This window comes from Tursiops truncatus, chromosome 6 (assembly GCF_011762595.2).
Source record: "Tursiops truncatus isolate mTurTru1 chromosome 6, mTurTru1.mat.Y, whole genome shotgun sequence".
Lineage (NCBI taxonomy): Eukaryota > Metazoa > Chordata > Mammalia > Artiodactyla > Delphinidae > Tursiops > Tursiops truncatus.
Genome location: NC_047039.1, coordinates 96,048,609 through 96,066,923, shown reverse-complemented (window position 1 = coordinate 96,066,923; position 18,315 = coordinate 96,048,609). Strand labels below are relative to the sequence as shown.

Below are 18,315 nucleotides of genomic sequence, written 5' to 3'. Positions count from 1 at the left end.
ATGGCTCACGGGCCCAGCCGCTCCGCGGCATGTGGGATCTTCCCGGACCGGGGCACGAACCCGCGTCCCCTGCATCGGCAGGCGGACTCTCAACCACTGCGCCACCAGGGAAGCCCCCCCAGTGATGTTTTGAGGTAGAATAAGCTCAGTGTTTTCCTTCTGCTCAGACTGCTGTCTTTTTGTATCCACTGTTTGCTGAGGCAGACTCCCTTCTCTGATGGAGCCCTGGGCTCTAGGTAGGTAATTCTGTGGGTGAGCACAAGCCATACGCTCGGACGTGTCCGCAATTCACTTCGCCTGATTTAAGGACGGATGAGGATCTACTTACAGATGAAGACTAGGCAGGCGAGCGTGGTTGTTTTGTATGTAAGCAAGACCAAAATGAAGATGATAAGCAGAAAACTGTGGAATTTTGTGCTCTGTGGAAAGCACCCTAATTGGTTCAGGATGAAGGTTTGGTTTCCTTTTCCTTCTCCCTCCAGACCCAGCTACTTGGGGATGCTGCCGTGCGTGGGCCAGCCTGCTTCCTGACTTGGTAACAGGGCACCCCTGTGACCTTCATAATCAAGTGACAGGGACTCTATTTCATGTACTTAAGAGGAGAAACTTTCCTTCATTCCTGAAAGGATTTACTTTAGGAAACGCGATATGATCTGATAAGATTCTTGAAAACTCTTTTAAAAAATATTGATCATCAGTTTCTTGGTGACACCTGGGAGAAATTTTGATATGAATGGTGAAATTTTGACGATATCTCATGAATTGAGCGAAAATAAAACCAAACTGATTCATCTTTTAAAAATAAATAAATAGATAAATAATAAAGTAAGGGCCCTTGTGTTCAGCACCACACTCCTGGGTCCTCACCACCCTCTATCTACCTGAACTCCTCTTCAGGGTCCTCCGCTTCGATGTTCCTTAAACAGATCATTGGCTTGCAGCGGGAACAGCAGGTGTTATCAAGCTCCTAATCTTTCTAGAGTGGTTCAGATGCCCCTTCCAGGTAGCCTTCCCAGACTTCCCCACTGGAGAAGGAAGCTTCCCTGTGCTGGGCTCCCACAGCACTCAGTGCATATAGTCATCCATCCTGGCACAGGTGCTGGGAATGATAGCAAAGGCCCTTCCAACCAAGGATCAACTCAGGGCAGTGGTCGGCCGCGGCTCAACTGAGGCGGGCACAACATGAATGAACGAATGAACAAACGAACAAGCAAATGACAACCTGACTGTACCACAACAGACGCTTTATTGATGCAACTGAGGGAAAGAGCTGAGATACGAAGGGTGAGCCGGAGGCTGAGGATGGGCCCGCAGAGTCCCCAAGGTCCTAACCCAATGCTAGGACCCTTCCTCTTCCTTCTTCCTTTCCTCCTCGTGCTGCATATGCAGTGGTCCGCACAGATCCTGGTGGGAGAAGACAACACATGATCGGGGGAGGGCGGGGGGGTCTTCTGGGGGAAGAGGGAAGTAAGCTCTGGACTGTAGTTCCAGCCCAAGCAGGGCTTCAGCTGGGTGACCCTGGGCAAGTCATTCTCTCTCTCTGAGTCTCAGCTTACTCACCTCTGAAATGGAGGCTCAAACCCTTAACACCTGGCATGTCTGAGCACTTATGACTTGCCATGCCCTTCTGTTGATCTCCTGGATTCCTCACACCATTTTTTTTTCTTTTATTTTTTTGCGGTATGCGGGCCTCTCACTGTTGTGGCCTCTTCCGTTGTGGAGCATAGGCTCCAGACGTGCAGGCTCAGTGGCCATGGCTCACGGGCCTAGCCGCTCTGCGGCATGTGGGATCCTCCTGGACCGGGGCACGAACCCGTGTCCCCTGCATCGGCAGGCGAACTCTCAACCACTGTGCCACCAGGGAAGCCCCCTCACACCATTTTGAAGATGACGGGAGTGAGGCTCATGGTGACCTGCGGCCTGTCCGAGGTCCCCCGGCCAGTGGACGGGGGCAGCAGGCTGCTGGCCACGGGACCAACTCCAGTGTCTGTGTTCATACGCCTTTTCCCGGGGTTCCCGAAAGCAGGGGATGATTTGTGCCACCGGTGGTCACGGGAAATGACCTCTGGTGGCACAAATCTGTCTAGATGGAGACGTTTTTATTTTAATAATCATGAAAGTATTTCACATGTATCCACAAACGTGTAACCAGTTTTTGGTTTTTGTAACCAGTTTAAATCAGCTCTGTGATTTCAGATATGATTACACAGGACGAGACCATGTAAAGCCTTGCATTTAACACAGGTTTAAAAGAAAGTATTAAGAAGATTATACAGATAATGCTCAGTTCCAGCAAAAATTGGGACGGTGGCCCTGGACTTGCAGTTTGGGTGACACCTAAAACCACAAGACTGATTCCCCATCACACGGACATTAGAAGCCTGGGGGTGTGGCAGGCAGCTGTAAGTGATCATTCCCCGTGTGCGTGTCTCTTTCCCAAGTTCACCACACCTTGGCTATGCTCTTCCCCTCCTGTTAGCCTTTACAATCCTCCCCACCTGCTCCAGGCGTCCTCCCTGATTCCCAGTGACTTTTCCCTCCTGGGCACTCATCCATCACCCGGGGGCCCTGCAGTGAGGCAGGTGCTTAAACAGGATATCCTGCCTCGCTGTGCAGCTTTGACTGACAGCTTCCCTCTCTGGGCCTCTGAGGCTGCCCAAGGTGGGACCACCCTCAGGGGGGCCACTGCCCGGTCCTCCTTGCACTTACCTTTTTCTCATCGCTGTATGTGATTTCTGACTCGTGAATGCCTATGCACTTGATGGTATCAAGGAACTCTTTCTTCTGCTCCTGGGTCACCTCTGGCCTGTCGGCTACAGGACGGAGCAAGAGGGCCGGGTGAGGATGATGGGGGACCTAAGTGGGAGGCCAGGGAGGGCTGGGGTGCTGGGGGTCCCGCCCGAGTAGTGGTGGTCCTGGGGTGAGGCTTGGGTGGAGTGGGAGTTTGAGGTGTTTACCATAGAAGGACATGCCCACGTTCTTCTTGCCGTTCCAGGAGGCAGAAAGAATGAAGGTCTTGGGGTGCTTGGTGAGCAGCAGGTCAGCAAAGTGTTCTTTACCCGACTCTGGAGGAGAGAGCCTCTGATGAGACCACGGGGGCGGCACAACAGTTCCTGTCTCACGGGGGAGGAACCTGGGTGTGCCCAGGGCCACACAGCCAACCAGTGAAGACCAGGGGTTGTCTTAGGCCACTGGTCACTCGCTCCTCCTGTGTGCCAGGCTCTGCACTGAGCACTCTCTATGTGTGGAATCATAGGAGCCTCACATGGACCATGGCTGTCAGAGCCTTTCTCCCCATTTTACAGATGAGGAAATCAAGCCCAGACAGGAGCCTTGGGGCTGCAAAGTGGTGTCCGTTCAATTCCGTCAGCATTTGTGTGCTCCTACTAGGAGCCCTCTCTGCAGTGATGGTGGGGAAATGGGCGAAGTCACTGCCTGCCCAATGCAGGCTCCCACCCTTAGCTCCCCGAAGATAAGGAGTTTTCCCCGAAGATAAGGAGTAGTAGACAGAGAGGTAGGACTGGAGCCAGTCTGGGGTTTAGATCCTATTTCTAATTATAAGCTGTGTGACCTCGGGGAAACTACTTGACGTCTCTGTTTCCTCATCTGATCACTGTAATGTCCTCCTAGGGTTGTTTGTGAGTATTAAGGGGATTAATCCATATAAAGCACTTCAAACAGTGCCTGGCACATAGTAAGAGCTCAACAATGTTGCCAGTTATTACTGATTATTTGCTGTGTGCAGGCACTGGGGCCACAGAGATATAAAAGGTGGGCCTGTCCCGTGTTCTCTGTGTTCAAAGCCCCCAGGGCCTTAGTCCAGGCCCCCGTCTTTAGGCTGGACAACCCACCATCTCCCCACTCCACACAGCAGCCCTCCACCTGAGGGCTGGGCCTCACCGTATATAGACAAGGTCCCATTCTTGCGATAGACCGTCACGGAGCTGGAGTTGTAGACGCACTTGTTCCCACTACAGTCAGACAGGAGAGGGGAGAAAAGCAGTAAGATGGTCAAGAAGTGGACGGTCACCCATCTCAGTCATTGAGGGCCAAGAGTCAGGTGGCAGTTGGAGTCAATGCCCCCCATCCCCCCCCCCCCCCACCCCCCCCCCCCGCCTAGTCCATCAACGGGAAGGCTGAGGCCGGGAGGGAAGATGGACTCGCTCAAGGTTTTTCTGCAGCTGGGAGTGGAAGCCGGAAGCTGAGGCTGAGGGTGAATTTGTGTGTGGGGTCTCACGTGGTCTGGTACTCTCTGAGAATTATCTTGTCCTCCGCGTGCTTGGGCTCAAAGTAAAAGAAAGCTGCCTGGATCGATCTAGCCGACTCGTTGTACTCGGGGTTTCGGAAGGCTGAGCCGATATAAAACCACTTGCCAGAGAGCTGGGGAGAAGCCAGGAACTGGTGATGGAGGCTGGAGCTGAATCCTTGAGAGTCAGCTGGGATGAGAATCAGCAGATCTCTCTCCTCATTTTACAAACAAGGAGACTGGGACCCCAGATGAGGAGTGGACGTGCAAGAGCTCACTTGGAGGACCAGACATCTCCCCTCACCCCACCCTCACCCCTGGGCAGCCCCTCCTTGCCCAGTGCAGAATTGTTCCCTGTTGAGGAACCTTGCAAAGAGGCGTCGGAGTTTGGAGGCAAAGAAATGCCTCCAGAGGCTGGTCAGAATTTCACCCCAGGACCCAGGATAGAAAAGGATGGCATCAGGAGGGCAAAGGGAAGCCCAGAGATGGAAGCAGCTGCCCATGGCACTCAGGGACTTGGGCACTCACCCTGTCCAGGGTGGCATTGGTGATGGGCACCACCGCCGTCAAGTTGGCGCACGCCGGACTCTGGGCGTCCAGCAGAGGAATGAGGCTCAGGACGGCGAGGGCCCAGGGCAGCACCATGCTGAAACCACAAGGCACCTGCCGCCAGGAAGACTGGTGGCTGGAGGGTGCCAGTGACCTTTAAAGTAGCTGTGGGCGGGGCCCTGGAGGCAAGCTATGACACAATCTGATGAGCTCTTGGAAAAGGTCTTACACAAAACCTTCCCTCCATCCCACAAAGCCAGCTATAGGTAAAGCCCGCAAGTCTAATTTGGGTCCCTGACCTGGAGGAGTTACAAGGGTCCAAAGGTCTGGCTGTTCAAAAGCAAGGTGAATGTGGGCCGGCCTGATATTAGTTAATGTGTTTAGATATTGATAGAGGGGCCTGTCGGCAAACTCTCCTGTTTTCATTCAATTCCTGTCCTACTAAGCGCCAAGACTTGAGAAGGACCCAGCCATACATCAAGGGCTGAAGGCAACTTAGAGAGTTCCCAGGTGAGCTAGGGGAGAGGGGAATGAGCGGGGGAGGGGTTGAGGGGTGGGAGGTGAGGGCAAACGTGGGATCAGTTCCAACTGAGTGTGGTGACACCTGTGAAAGAGCAAAAGTCCAGAGGCCTCCAACCCGGTCCTGGAGGCAGGGACCTTTCCAGAAGAAAGGGGCTTCTAAGTTGAACGTCTATTTCCAGTAAATGTTTTACTTGAATCACCTCTCAGTATCTAAAACAGGAAATTATCTCTGCGATATCCCCACCCCCTGCTATATGAGCTCGCCTCTCTTTTCACCCATATATTCCCAGCCCTGGGACAGTGCCCAGCAAGTAGCGGACGCTCAGTATATACCATGGCATAAATAATTCCATTGTCCATTTGCATTTCTACATGACGGGGTCAAATCTGTATTCGAATAAATAAATACTTTCCAAAAGTACTATTATGATAAGCTTACAATTTTGTATTCTTATTCATTTCATGTATTTTGAATACGTTTTCATGTACCAGTATAGTCAGCAGTTGTAATTTGAATGGATGCATAACCTTTCATTCACTTCTTGGATTCCAACTTCCTTGAGCATGTCCTCCCTTTATATTTATAGCACTTTATTTTATTTTTTCCAGGTTTATTGAAATATAGCTGTCTATAGCATTTTATATTGTGATTTTTTCCTCTGATGATATGTGTCAGAGAGCATCCAAATTTCTTTCAAGAGAAAGAAAAACATATGTCTTTAAAATGCAAGACTTTAGCAATATTTAAAATTGCCCCCCAGATACATACATAAATAAATAAAATAGCCCCCAAACTAGAAACAATTCAGATATCCGCCAACAGGAAAATGGAAAAACAAACGGTGGCATTTTCATACAATGGAATATTACTTAGCAACAAAAAGGAATGAACTACGGATACATGTAACAGCATGAATGCATCTCAAAAACATTACGCTGAACCAGAGAAGCCAGACTCAATAGTGCACGGACTGTATGATTCCATTTATACAAAGTTCTAGAACAGCCAAAACGAATTACAATGGCAGACATCAGATCCGTGGTTGCCTTGTCATCTGACCGCCAAGGGGCATGAGAGAACTTTCTGAAGTAGATGACCATGTTCTGTATTTTCATTGTGGTGGTGTTTACACACGTATGTATATTTGTGAAACTCTTTGAACTGGAAACCAAAAATGTGTGCATTTTACTGTAAGCCAATTATACCTCAATTAAGTTGATTTTCAAAAACCTCTCCCCCAAAAGAGAGAAAACAAAAACGTGATAAACCAAAGAACACTAACGATTTTTAATGCTGCACCAGTCTAGCAATGCAGAAATGATTCTTTCTCTACATCCTTGTCAGAATTGGAATTTCCCTTCTTTTTCTTTTCTTTTCTTCTTTTTTTTTTTTTTTTGCCAGCTCAGTTAGTGTTTTGACTTTGCATTGCTCTAATTGGAGTCTTGCAAAATGACTGGAGCTCTTCAAGAGGGAAGAGTGCGGGTGAGGGAGAGTGTGGTATGTGAAGGACCAGGATATGCTCTGTGTGGCTGGAGCCTGTGATGGGGTCGGAGAGATGGGGGCTGATGCTCGGGGACGTTGATGGGAACCCGAGCTGCAGAGCGCGGAAGCCAGGCCGAGGAGTTTGCAGTGGAGTCTGGGGGTGTTGGGGAGAAACGGAAAAATTTTAAGTGAGGTGGAGGGGGGTTGACTAGTCAGACTAGTCAGGGGATGGGGAGGGCAAGAGCAGGAGAACTTGGCAGAGCAGTTGGGCAGTGGCATGGTCCAGGTGTGAGATGATGGGACTGGGCACAGATTCAAGACACTATTTTATGGAGATGCTGAACACCATGTGGGGACGGTGCCACTTTAGACCTGGGCCACTGGGGCTCCTACCTGCAACCCAGAGCTTCAGAGGCCCTCACATACCACACACACACGGACACACACACACATGGACACACACATGCAAAGTTCATTCAGCAACGCACAAGCACCTCTGTCACTTGGGGTCTGGTATCTGGTATTGGCACAGGGTGACCCATAACCCGAAACATCCCTCGTCACAACCAACCGTGTTCAGACCCCAGGGGAAACATTCTTCCCATCTTGTACTCTGTCCTTGAAATATCAGGCATTTGGACATTATATCCAAAGGTCCTGTGGCTTTGCGGGTGATGCTACTGCTGATAAAGTAGACAGACAGCGCTTCAGAATTCAGGGAGGATTTGAGTGGACTTAGAGGTAATGAAACTGGGCAGGACCCTGCGGGGGCCCTCCTGGGTTAAAAACGAAAAAAAACAAAACAAGTTTCTTCTTTATAGAAAGAAAACAAAATGGGGGAGGGGAGGCTTTAGTCTCCTAGGCCTTCTCTGAGTCCCAAAGAGCTGGCTCAAACAGTTAATCATTAGGGCTGTAGAGACACAGGACTCCTCGTCCCTCCTGAAGGGATGTTGGTAACAATCTGATGCACATCTTTGATCTGTTTTGCAGAAACTAAGACTCCAACCCAGGTGGAGGATGGTGACTACATCCTGACCACAAGCACATAGACCCCAAACTAGTTGGAACCAGAAGGTTGATGATAAAGATTTCTGAAACATCCGCTTGTTACCTCACTACCAACCAATCAGAAGAAGGTCCACGAGCTGATCACGCATCCGACAACCGCTAACACATATATATGGAATTTAAGAAAAAAAAATGTCATGAAGAACCTAGGAAAAAAGACACAGGAATAAGACAGGAATAAAGACACAGACCTCCTAGAGAATGGACTTGAGGATATGGGGAGGGGGAAGGGTAAGCTGTGACAAAGCGAGAGAGAGGCATGGACATATATACACTACCAAACGTAAGGTAGATAGCTAGTGGGAAGCAGCCGCATAGCACAGGGAGATCAGCTCCGTGCTTTGTGACCACCTAGAGGGTGGGATAGGGAGGGTGGGAGGGAGGGAGATGCAAGAGGGAAGAGTTATGGGAACATATGTATATGGATAACTGATTCACTTTGTTATAAAGCAGAAACTAATACACCATTGTAAAGCAATTATACTCCAATAAAGATGTAAGAAAAAAACAACAACAACCCTCTCCCATTTACCCTCCTTGCCTTTAAAAACCTTGTGCCCCAGCCAGCTAACGAGATGGATTTGAGACAAGTCTAGGTCTCCCATCTTCTGTGTTGACACCTCCTCGATTAGTAAACCTTTCCCTGCTCCAGACTCTGACATTTCAGTCTGGCCTCACTGTGCGTGGGGCGTACGAACTTGGGTTCAACAACAGAAAGAGAAAAGACAGTAAACTTTCTCATTCTTCCCTCTCAGCATAAAGGCAGGAAGTTCTTGCCACATTAGCTCTTGCTTCCCAATAGTACTGAGAATCCATTTTTTGGTTTTTTGCAACGTGTATTTGGGGAGGCCCTCCTGATTTAGAAATAGGCAGTATTTGCAAGAGTTGCACATGGTAGCTGAGAGATACTTTGCAATATGAAATCATTCGTATTCCTGTTAAATTCATGTGTAAGTAGATGGAACACACATTAGGCGTGAATGTGATTCTTGAAATCAGCAGCTAGAGGTTGAATGCTAGCATTGTGAATAATTTACAGCTTTATAAAATTTTTGAACAAGACTTAATCCATTGATTAAATTTCCAAAACTTAAATTGTAAAGAGTCAGCTTTATTTTAAAACTTTTGATTTATAACGTTTAGGTATTTAGACCAATGGTCTTTGGGCCTTCCTTTGTTCGTGCGAAGAAAGGCTAGGGTTGCCTATGTGGGGGAAGGGTGAACAGGGAGGGTCAGTAAGGAGCAGGACTCCGTCTTGCTTTTACCCAGAGCATTCAGCTCTGGCCTAACCTGCATGCCTCTTGAAGCAAAACCGCAGACAGTGAGTGCGATATACAGTAAGTCTAAGTCCCCTACATATGAACCTTCAAGTTGCGAATTTTCAAAGATGCGAACGTGCGTTCCATCCATGTCAGGCGTGAGTGACATTGCAGCTTGCCCTCTGTCTCCTGTTGCTGACGATCCTTCAGCTCTACCATCTCCCACCCCCTCTCCCTCCTCCAGTCAGTAACTCTTCTTGCCTGTTCACTCGATGTCAGCCCCTGGGTGCCAGCTGTTGTACTGTACTACTGTACTTTTCAAGGTACCATACTGTAAGATGAAAAGTGTTTTCTTTATTTTTTGTTTGTTTTTTATGTATTATTTGTGTGAAAAGTATTATAAACCGATTACAGTACAGTACTATATAGCCGATTGTGTTAGTTGGGTACCTAGGCTAACTTTGTGGACTTATGAACAAATGGAACTTAACGAACATGCTCTCGGAACGGAACTCATTTATATGTAGGGGACTCACTGTAATACAAAATACATACTTGGTCTCTACCTCCCTTTCCTGGCACACAGCTCATAAAACTCTTGGGCTCTCCGAAGTGATACTTGTCTTTTTGTATGCTAATAAGATGTCTCTTGGGTGGGGGCTCCTGGATAGACTCAGGATGGGAGCTGGTTATCAGGGGAACCTACTCTGTGATTAGAGGGGTGGAACTTTCAGCCCCACCCCCTCACCTCTGGGAAAGGAACTGGTGCTGGAGATTGACTTGGTCACTAATGATGACCAGTGATTTAATCAACCATGCTCACGTAGTGATGCTTTCAGTAAAGTGCTAAATGATGGGATTTGGAGAGCTTCCAGGTTGGGGAACATGTGGAGGTGCTGAATAGGTGGCCAATCCTGTTGCCAAAATCTCAACTCTCTGTGCGCGATGCCGAACAGAATTACAGAGACAGAGATTTTGGAAGATAAGAGAGGTGGCTTTATTCCTTTGCCAGGCAAAGGGGGAAAACACAGCCTCAAGAACTGTGCCCCCCTCCTGGGGAATTACAGGGGTTCTTACAGGTGGAGTTCACAGTCCGAAGTGAGTGATAAGGATCAAAATGGTGAAGGTCTTGCATTCTTCTTCTTGCATTATTTCAAAACAATCACCGCTGGCGTCAGGCAATCTGATAACCCTGGGTTATCAGCCTGGGACCTTCTTTCTGAAATGCAAACAGCTACAAGGGGTGATTTGCTACAAGAGTGTGTAGGGAGAATAAACACTAGAATTCACAGAGAGAGTTAGGCAGTGATTTATGCAGGACATAATTCACACAGAGAGTTAGGAAGTGATTTGTGAAGGATGTAATTCCCATAGAGGCTAGCTTTGTGAAGGACAGATCTAGTTACAGATACTAGAGATTAGTAACAGTTAAAGTAAAGCTAGGAGTGATTAACTCTTTCAGGCCCGTTTATGTTTCTTCTCTGTTCCCTTTACTTTCCTTGTTCTCAGGAGAAGAAAAACTTCATTTCTATTTTAGCTGCAATCCAAAGAGGGCCTGGAAGCTCCATACCCTTTCCCACATACCTTGCCCTATGCATCTCTGCTATCTGACTGTTCCTGAGTTGTATCCTTTTATACTAAACTGGGAATCTAGTAAGTAAACGATTCTCCTGAGTTCTGTGAGCTGTTCTAGTAAACGGCCAAACCCAAAGAGAGAGGGTCGTAGGAACCTCTGATTTACAGCTGGTCAATCAGAAGCACAGGTGACAACCTGGATTTGTGATTGGCATCTGAAATGGGGACAGTCTTGTGGGACTGAGCCCTTAATCTGCAGGATCTGATGCTAACTCAACTCTGGTTAGCGCTGAAACCGTGTGCCCCTAAAACCGAGTTTCTTTACTGAGTTTATGATTAATCTCTCTATCCAAAATTTTATTTCCTCTCTGTGCAGCCCCTGTTCCCCTTGGGATTGAGGAGTAACAAAGAAAAGGGGAGACTGAAACTGAGCAGGACCCTGCAGGGTCTTGCTCGGTACAAAAGCCTCTTCATGGCCCCTGTTTCTTTTTTTCCTTTAATATTTATTTATTTGTTTGTTTGTTTGTTTGTTTGTTTGTTTATTTTTGGCTGCACTGGATCTTCGTTGCTGTGCGCGGGCTTTCTCTAGTTGTGGCGAGCAGGGGTTACTCTTCGCTGCGGTGCACAGGCTTCTCATTGCAGTGGCTTCTCTTGTTGCAGAACACGGGCTCTAGGGGCAAGGCTTCAGCAGTTGCAGCACTTGGGCTCAATAGTTGTGGCTCGCGGGCTCTAGAGCGCAGGCTCAGTAGTTGTGGCACATGGGCTTAGTTGCTCCGCGTCATGTGGGATCTTCCCGGACCAGGGCTCGAACCCATGTCCCCTGCATTGGCAGGCGGATTCTTAACCAGTGCACCATCAGGGAAGCCCTGTCCCCTGTTTCTTGCTTGCTGAAATGAAGGACCTTCCTAAGCCTTCCCCGAGTTCCAAAGAGGAGGCTCAAGCAGTCCTCCTGAAGGGATGTAGATAACAATCGGATACATATCTTTGAGTGGTTCTGCAGAAACTAAGGCCTGCACCCAGGTGGAGGATGGAGACTACATGCTGACCACAAGCATGTAGACCCCAAACCAGTTGGAACCAGAAGGCTGATGATAGAGATTCCTGAAACATCCCCCTGTTACCTCACCATCAACCAATCAGAAGAAGGTCCACGAGCTGATCATACATCCTAAGATCCTCTCCCCTAACACTTTCTTTTAAAACCCTTGCCTGAAAGCCATTGGGAAGTTCCAGTCTTTTGAGCATGAGCTGCCCATTCTCCTTGCTTGGCACCTGCAGTAAACGCTGGACTTTGCTTCACCACAGCCCGGTGTCAGTAGATTGGCTTTGCTGCATGTGGGGCAAGTAGACCCAAGTCTGGCTCAGTAACAGCGTCAGAACTGAACTGAAGCGTAGGACACTCAGTTGGTGTCTGGAGAGTCAGAGAACCACTTGGTGTTGGAGAAAATCCACAGGTTTGGTGGCCAGAAGTCTAGTGAGCAGAGGAGAGAGAAATGAAAGTTTTCCCTTACAGTGAGTAAGCGGAGTGCCTCTCCTGGGAAGCAGGGAGTGGTCCTCACCGTCCTCAGCCTCAGGCTGCCCCTTGAGGGGCTTCTCACTCTCCTCCCAAGAGACTAGCCAAGTAGCTTCTCCAAGCACACCCCGCACTCACCCTGACACAGTACAATTTCCTCTATCTTCTTACATTTTAAGGATGCTTTAGTACCTCCATGAATTGAAGTCTTGGGCAGCCCTCCCCAGCCTGCCTATCTGTCCCTGGCACAATGTCAAGAGAAGTTTGGCAGGAAAGAGACAGAAAAGCAATCAGGGCAGTGTACGATGCTGGTAAAGAGTTGTCCTGGTTCTACCACTTGCTAACTGTGTGACCTTGGGCAAGTTACCTAACTTCTCTGTGCCTCAATTTCCCTACTTGTAAAGTGTGGATAATAATAATAAACTCCACTTCATTGGATTGTTATGCATAGTCAATCAGTTCACATTTAGACGATCTAAATATCAGATAAAACAAATTTGCTTCTAAGGGTCCTTCTATTATAATAACCATCATCATCTGTTTAATGACAAGCTGGGGTGGTGAGGAAGGAAAGACAGATTCCTGCATTATATAAATACTTCAGTGATTGCAGATTACATCCTACTTCTAAAGACATCAAAATGCAAAATTATGTCTATATTAGATTCAGGAAAATAGGATATTTTCCCCGTTAGATACTTGAGAAAACCAGTGGCCCAGGAGGGTAAGGTAACAGGGTGAAAAGATGAGGTTTCTATAATTAGGGAAATGCACCATTTTGAAATGATTCACTTTCTGAGAAAACCACTTTATACAGATTTCTGGCCATTTTATACAAGGCCAGGGCTAAGCTCTGTGTCTGACAACTAATTAGTGATCTTATCTACGTGAGCAACCACAAAAATACACGGGCAGAGCAAACAGTCCAAATTAGGAACTTTGTGTCTGGGCTGAGGAAATACCAAAAAATATTTGTTCAAATTCACATCCTGTTTTGTGATCTTGGGCAACTTATATAACCTCTTTGGACTTTAGTTCCCCCATCGGAAGAGCCAGGGTGATAAAACTTGCCCCTGAGGGTTGTGCGTGAGATGAATACGGATTACATTCAACACGGCTCCTGGTTCATGGAAAGCGTGCAAGAAATTGCAGCCACTATTATTTTGAAAGGTGCTATTAAGGTTGAACCACATGAAACTGTGGATTTTAAATTATTCATTTATTTATTTTCATTGAAGTTGATTTACAAGTTGTGCCCATCTCTGCTGTGCAGCAAAGAGACTCAGTTATACACGTACAGACATTCTTTTTATATATTCTTTTCCATTATGGTTTATCACAGGATATTGACTATAGTTCCCTGTGCTATATATTAGGACCTTGTTGTTTATCCCTTCTAAATGTAATAGTTTGCATCTACCAACCCCAAATTCCCGGTCCATCCCTCTCCCTCCCTCCGACCCCTTGGCAGCCAGAAGTCTGTTCTCCATGTCTATGAGTCTGTGAAACTGTGGATTTTATAGGTCAGAAAGCAGTTGAGTATCATTCAATTTCACCCGGTTCGTCCAACTATTATGGAACAATGGCCTGGTCTGTGGTTGGAAAGCAGGGAAGGACATGTCACTCCCATTTTCCTGGGAGAAAAACTGAGGCCCAGAGAGAGAGAATGACCCACTCAAGGCCATGTCACAGTCAGGAAGCTGAGACCAGAATCCACCTGCCAGCCTCTCCCCTTCTTGCCCGTCCCACTCTCACTTTCCCAGCACCAGGCTGCCGGTCATCATGGGATGTGACTGTCCCTGGGGCTTGCCTCACTGTGGACAGAGCGAACACAGGCCTGGGGTTCCCCCTGGAAGTCCACCGTGGCTGTTTCTGGACACTGGGTTGTGCAACAGGAGATTGGGAACCGTGGGGCTGCCAGCTGGGAAGAGCTGCCTTGTGTCCCCTGATAAATTCCTACTTACCCTTGCTGGGAATGAGCTGGCCCAGCTTCAGGGGCTTCCCCAGCCAGGTCACAGAGGCCTCCTGGAACGGAGACCGGACCGAGACTGCTGAGCAGCATGGTTCTAACATAGCCCCTCTTCTCCTTCCCCTCTGGCCCTTCTTCCTGACTCTCTCACTTTCCATGTCGTCAAAGCTGCTGACTCTCCAGAGCCCCGAATGGTGCACAGACCTCTTTCCTGTCCTCCCAGCTCAGCCAGCTGCCCCTGGACAGCTCCACTCCAGTGCCCCATCACAGCACAAACGTAACCTGAGTGCAAACCCTGCTCTTCTGTGCAAACCTGTGCTTGTCCTATTCCCAGCCTAGTACTCCAGGCTTCCCCTGACCCCTTCCCCTGCAGTACGGTGGGCCTCTCACTGTTGTGGCCTCTCCCATTGTGGAGCACAGGCTCGGACGCGCAGAGCCCAGCGGCCATGGCTCACGGGCGCAGCCGCTCCGCGGCATGTGGGATCTTCCCGGACCGGGGCACGAACCCGCGTCCCCTGCATCGGCAGGCGGACTCCCAACCACTGCGCCACCAGGGAAGCCCCTGATGGTTAATTTTATTTGACTTAACTGAGCCACGGGGTACCCAGATATTTGGCTCAACGTTCTGGCTGTGTCAGTGAGGGTGTTTTGGAGGAGATTAACATTTGAATGGGTAGACTGAGCAAAGCAGATAGCCCTCTCGCGTGTGGGCGAGCCGCATCTAATCTACTGAGGGCCTGAATAGAATCAAAAGGCCAAGTAAGTGAGAATTCCTCTGGCCTGACTGCTTGAGATGGGTATCCGTCTTCTCCTGCCTTTGGTCATTGCTGGGTCCTGAGCCTGCCAGCCTTCGGAAGGGAACTACACCATCCGCTCTCCTGGGTCTGGAGCTGGCCAGCTCACCCTGCAAATCTTGGAACTCATCAGCCATCATAATCATGTGAGCCAACTCCTTATAAGAAATCGCTTACACACACACACACACACACACACACACACACACACACAGACGGGCGGTGCACGCACACATGCTCACACACACACACAGCGCATTGGTTCTGTTTCTCTGGGACCTTGATTATAGCGTCACCTCCTGACTATCCTCCCCAAGCTGACACTGGGCTCTGTGGTGCCCCCTTTGTGCTTCCCTAACCCCACACTTGGTCTCCTGCTCCCTGGTTTCCTAACCCTTACCACACAGGGTCCAGCCTCTCTAGCTGCCTCTGTCAGACTCAGAGCCCCTCAGACAAGCTCTCAGATCCATCATAACCCCAGTGCCCACACACGGCTGGACAAAAGGAAGGCGCCGCTGATAAACACATGTCAAGGAAATAAAAATGGTAGTTCTTGCGGGAAGTCCTTCCACAAGATCGAGTGCCTTCGACACGCTGTGCTCTGCGGCTACAGCAGAGAACAAGCTACATCTCCTTCCCTCACAGAGCTTCCTATGGGGAAGACAGACATTACAGTGATTGACCTTTTCCCCTCTGCAAAACGGGAAGCATGATGGGACAGCTGGGCAAACTCTTTGGCTGTGGTGATATCCGGCAGACCTCAGGAAATGATTCAGGAAATGGGCCATGCTGCCTCAATTTCATTTTTGATTAACTGTCAGTCAAAGAAATGAAAAGAACATTCTCATCTCATTTCCAAGTTGTTGTCTTTTTTCTTCAGTGTCGGAAAGTCATTTTCCAGATTAAGGAAATAGTGCAGGGTCATGATTCTTGGTACTTGAATCTTGGTACTTGTACTAGAGTCTTCAGGGAGGCTTGTTAAAACGCAGATTGCAGGGCCCCTCGGGGTTTGTGATTCAGTCGGTTTGGGAAGGGATCGAAAATTTTGTGCTGGTCACCGGCCCCCGGTGCTGCTTGTGCTGGTAATCCCAGGGCGCCACACTGAGGACCACCGGCCTCACGCACATAACACTGCCGTCAGCCGTCTTGGGGCTGAATCACAGCTTTGCCTTGGCCTCACCAGGTGACCTCGGGTACTTCGGCGGACTTCAGTTGCTACCTTTGTCAAACAGGAGGGTGGACTTGGAGGCATGGGAATCTCCAAGCTCTTCCAGACCATGAACACTGGGCTCCACGGGTGGAAGTTTGGAGACACCGCAGGGCAGCGGCTCCCAGGGCTCACTGTCTGGGGTAGGTGTCAGGGTGGGGAGGGTGGGGAGGGTAGAGAAGACCCAGCTGCCTGTGGACTGATGACCTAGAAACTTACAGCTAGCTTTTTTTTTTTTAATTAATTAATTTATTTTTTGGCCGCATTGGGTCTTCGTTGCTGCGCACGGGCTTTCTCTAGTTGCGGCGAGCGGGGGCTACTCTTCGTTGTGGTGCGCGGGCTTCTCATTGCGGTGGCTTCTCTTGCTGCGGAGCACTGGCTCTAGGCGCGCGGGCTTCAGTAGTTGTGGCTTGCGGGCTCTAGAGCACAGGCTCAGTAGTTGTGGCGCACGGGCTTAGTTGCTCCACGGCATGTGGGATCTTCCCAGATCAGGGCTCAAACCCGTGTCTCCTGCACTGGCAGGCGGATTCTTAACCACTGCGCCACCAGGGAGGCCCAACAACATGTTTTTAAAATGTGGCGCAACTGCTCGTGATTTCTTCTTTCTCTTAGATGAGAAGGGCAGAAAAGTTCTGATTTCTCCAGTGTCCCAGGGGAGGAGGAACAAGCTAAGGAAGAAAGTACTCTGAACCAAGAGTTAGGAGATAGGGGTTTCAGGCCCAGCAGGTATAAGTATGTCCCAAATATTGAACGGGACATACTTATGCTAAAAAACATATTATTGTTTATCTGAAATGCAAAGTTATCTGGGCGTCTTGTTATATTTATTCACTAACTCTGGTTAACTCTGTCTCCCAGATTCTCACTCACTTCTTCCAAAGCAGGTATCGTTGGGGCCTCTTTCAAGAATCTCACAGGTAAGAATTGTTCCTGTTGAAGCACTATCCTTAATCACCAAAAGATGGAAACAACCCACATGTCATCGATGGAAGAATGAATAAACAAGATCTGGTTTACCTATACAATGAAATACTACTCAGTCATAAAAAAGAATGCAGTATTGATCTATGCTATAAGGATGAACCTTGAAAACACTATGCTAAATGAAAGCAGTCATTCACTAAAGGTCGTATATTGTATGATTCCATTTATATGAAATATCCTTAGTAGGCAAAGCCATCGACAGGAAGCAGGTTAGTGGTTTTCCAGGGGTGAGAGCAGGCGGAAACAGGGAGTGATGGCTTCTCGGGTATGGAGTTTCCTTTTGAAATGATGAAAATGTTCTGCAAGTAGACACTGGTGATGGTTGCCCAATGTCGCGAAGGTACTAAAACGTCATTAACGGTCAGTTTTATGTTATGTGGATTTTACCAAGTTAAAAAAAAAAAAAGAGGCTCTCCGTTAACCTCAGTATACCTCCTCCTGCGTGTTATTGGTTGAATTGTGTCCCCCCCAAAAGATACGCTTCCCCGTTACCTGTGAAGGCAGCCTTATTTGGAAATAGGGTCTCTGCAGATGTAATCAAGTTAAGATGAGGTCATTAGGGTGGGCCCTCATCCAATAGGACTGGTGTCCTTAAAAATAGATGGGATTAGAGACACACAGGGAGAGCGTCATGTGACTACAGTGGCCGAGACTGAGGTGCTGCCCTGCTAGCCAGGGACCGCCTGGCGCCTCAGGACAGAGTAAGGAACCTCTCCTAGAGGCCTCGGTGGGATCGTGCCCTGCCAACATTTGGATTTCTGGTCTACAGCACACTTCCAGCCTCCGGAACTGCAAGAGAAGGCCCTTCTGATGTTTTAAGCGCCAATGGGAACCCTACAGGACCCACTCCCTCACTTTTAGGCCACCCCCCACAAGGCGCTGTATCTCTCCCTCCCCCCTCCTTCGGGGGGAGAAGCATAAACAGGGCATCCTCTAAGCCTCTTCCCCTGACCCTTCAGCCCTGCCAGAAACTTCCCTCCGGCCTTTTCAAGAAGCACACGGCCACAGATGTGTCATTCCATTGCCTCAGTTTTAAATATTTATTTAAAATCCAGAAGGGAAAAGGAGAAACGGAACCCACTTGGGTTTTAACACATTGACACGTGGACAAAGACATGAACAAGGACAGCAGAGAAACCCAAGAAC

General features: G+C 48.7%; 2 protein-coding genes across 2 annotated transcripts in view; both read right to left on the bottom strand.

The window, feature by feature from the left end:
* Positions 1–1,227: 1,227 nt before the first annotated feature.
* Positions 1,228–4,906, bottom strand: ORM1 (orosomucoid 1). Its single transcript, XM_004329761.4, has 6 exons — positions 4,775–4,906; positions 4,238–4,380; positions 3,901–3,971; positions 2,958–3,065; positions 2,710–2,813; positions 1,228–1,404 (listed from the first exon to the last, which is right to left on the bottom strand). The coding sequence occupies exons 1-6, from the start codon at positions 4,889–4,891 to the stop codon at positions 1,339–1,341; spliced, it is 609 nt and encodes a 202-aa protein (XP_004329809.1). The 5' UTR covers positions 4,892–4,906; the 3' UTR covers positions 1,228–1,338.
* A 13,276-nt stretch (positions 4,907–18,182) lies between these two features.
* Positions 18,183–18,315, bottom strand: part of COL27A1 (collagen type XXVII alpha 1 chain) — a 151,045-nt gene continuing 150,912 nt past the window's right edge. Inside the window, 1 exon segment of the mRNA XM_073806461.1 lies at positions 18,183–18,315. This exon segment is cut by the window's right edge and continues 1,849 nt beyond it. The gene's annotated coding sequence lies outside the window, so the exon portion shown is untranslated.

What these genes read in the sequence shown, in the direction of transcription:
- ORM1 (XM_004329761.4), bottom strand. Translation starts at nt 4,891, where the DNA reads ATGGTGCTGCCCTGGGCCCTCGCCGTCCTGAGCCTCATTCCTCTGCTG. An exon ending in CCAATGCCACCCTGGACAGG is followed by an intron (nt 4,381 to 4,774) that starts GTGAGTGCCCAA and finishes GCTTCTCCCCAG; the next exon opens with CTCTCTGGCAAGTGGTTTTA. An exon ending in CGTGGGCATGTCCTTCTATG is followed by an intron (nt 2,814 to 2,957) that starts GTAAACACCTCA and finishes TCCGTCCTGTAG; the next exon opens with CCGACAGGCCAGAGGTGACC.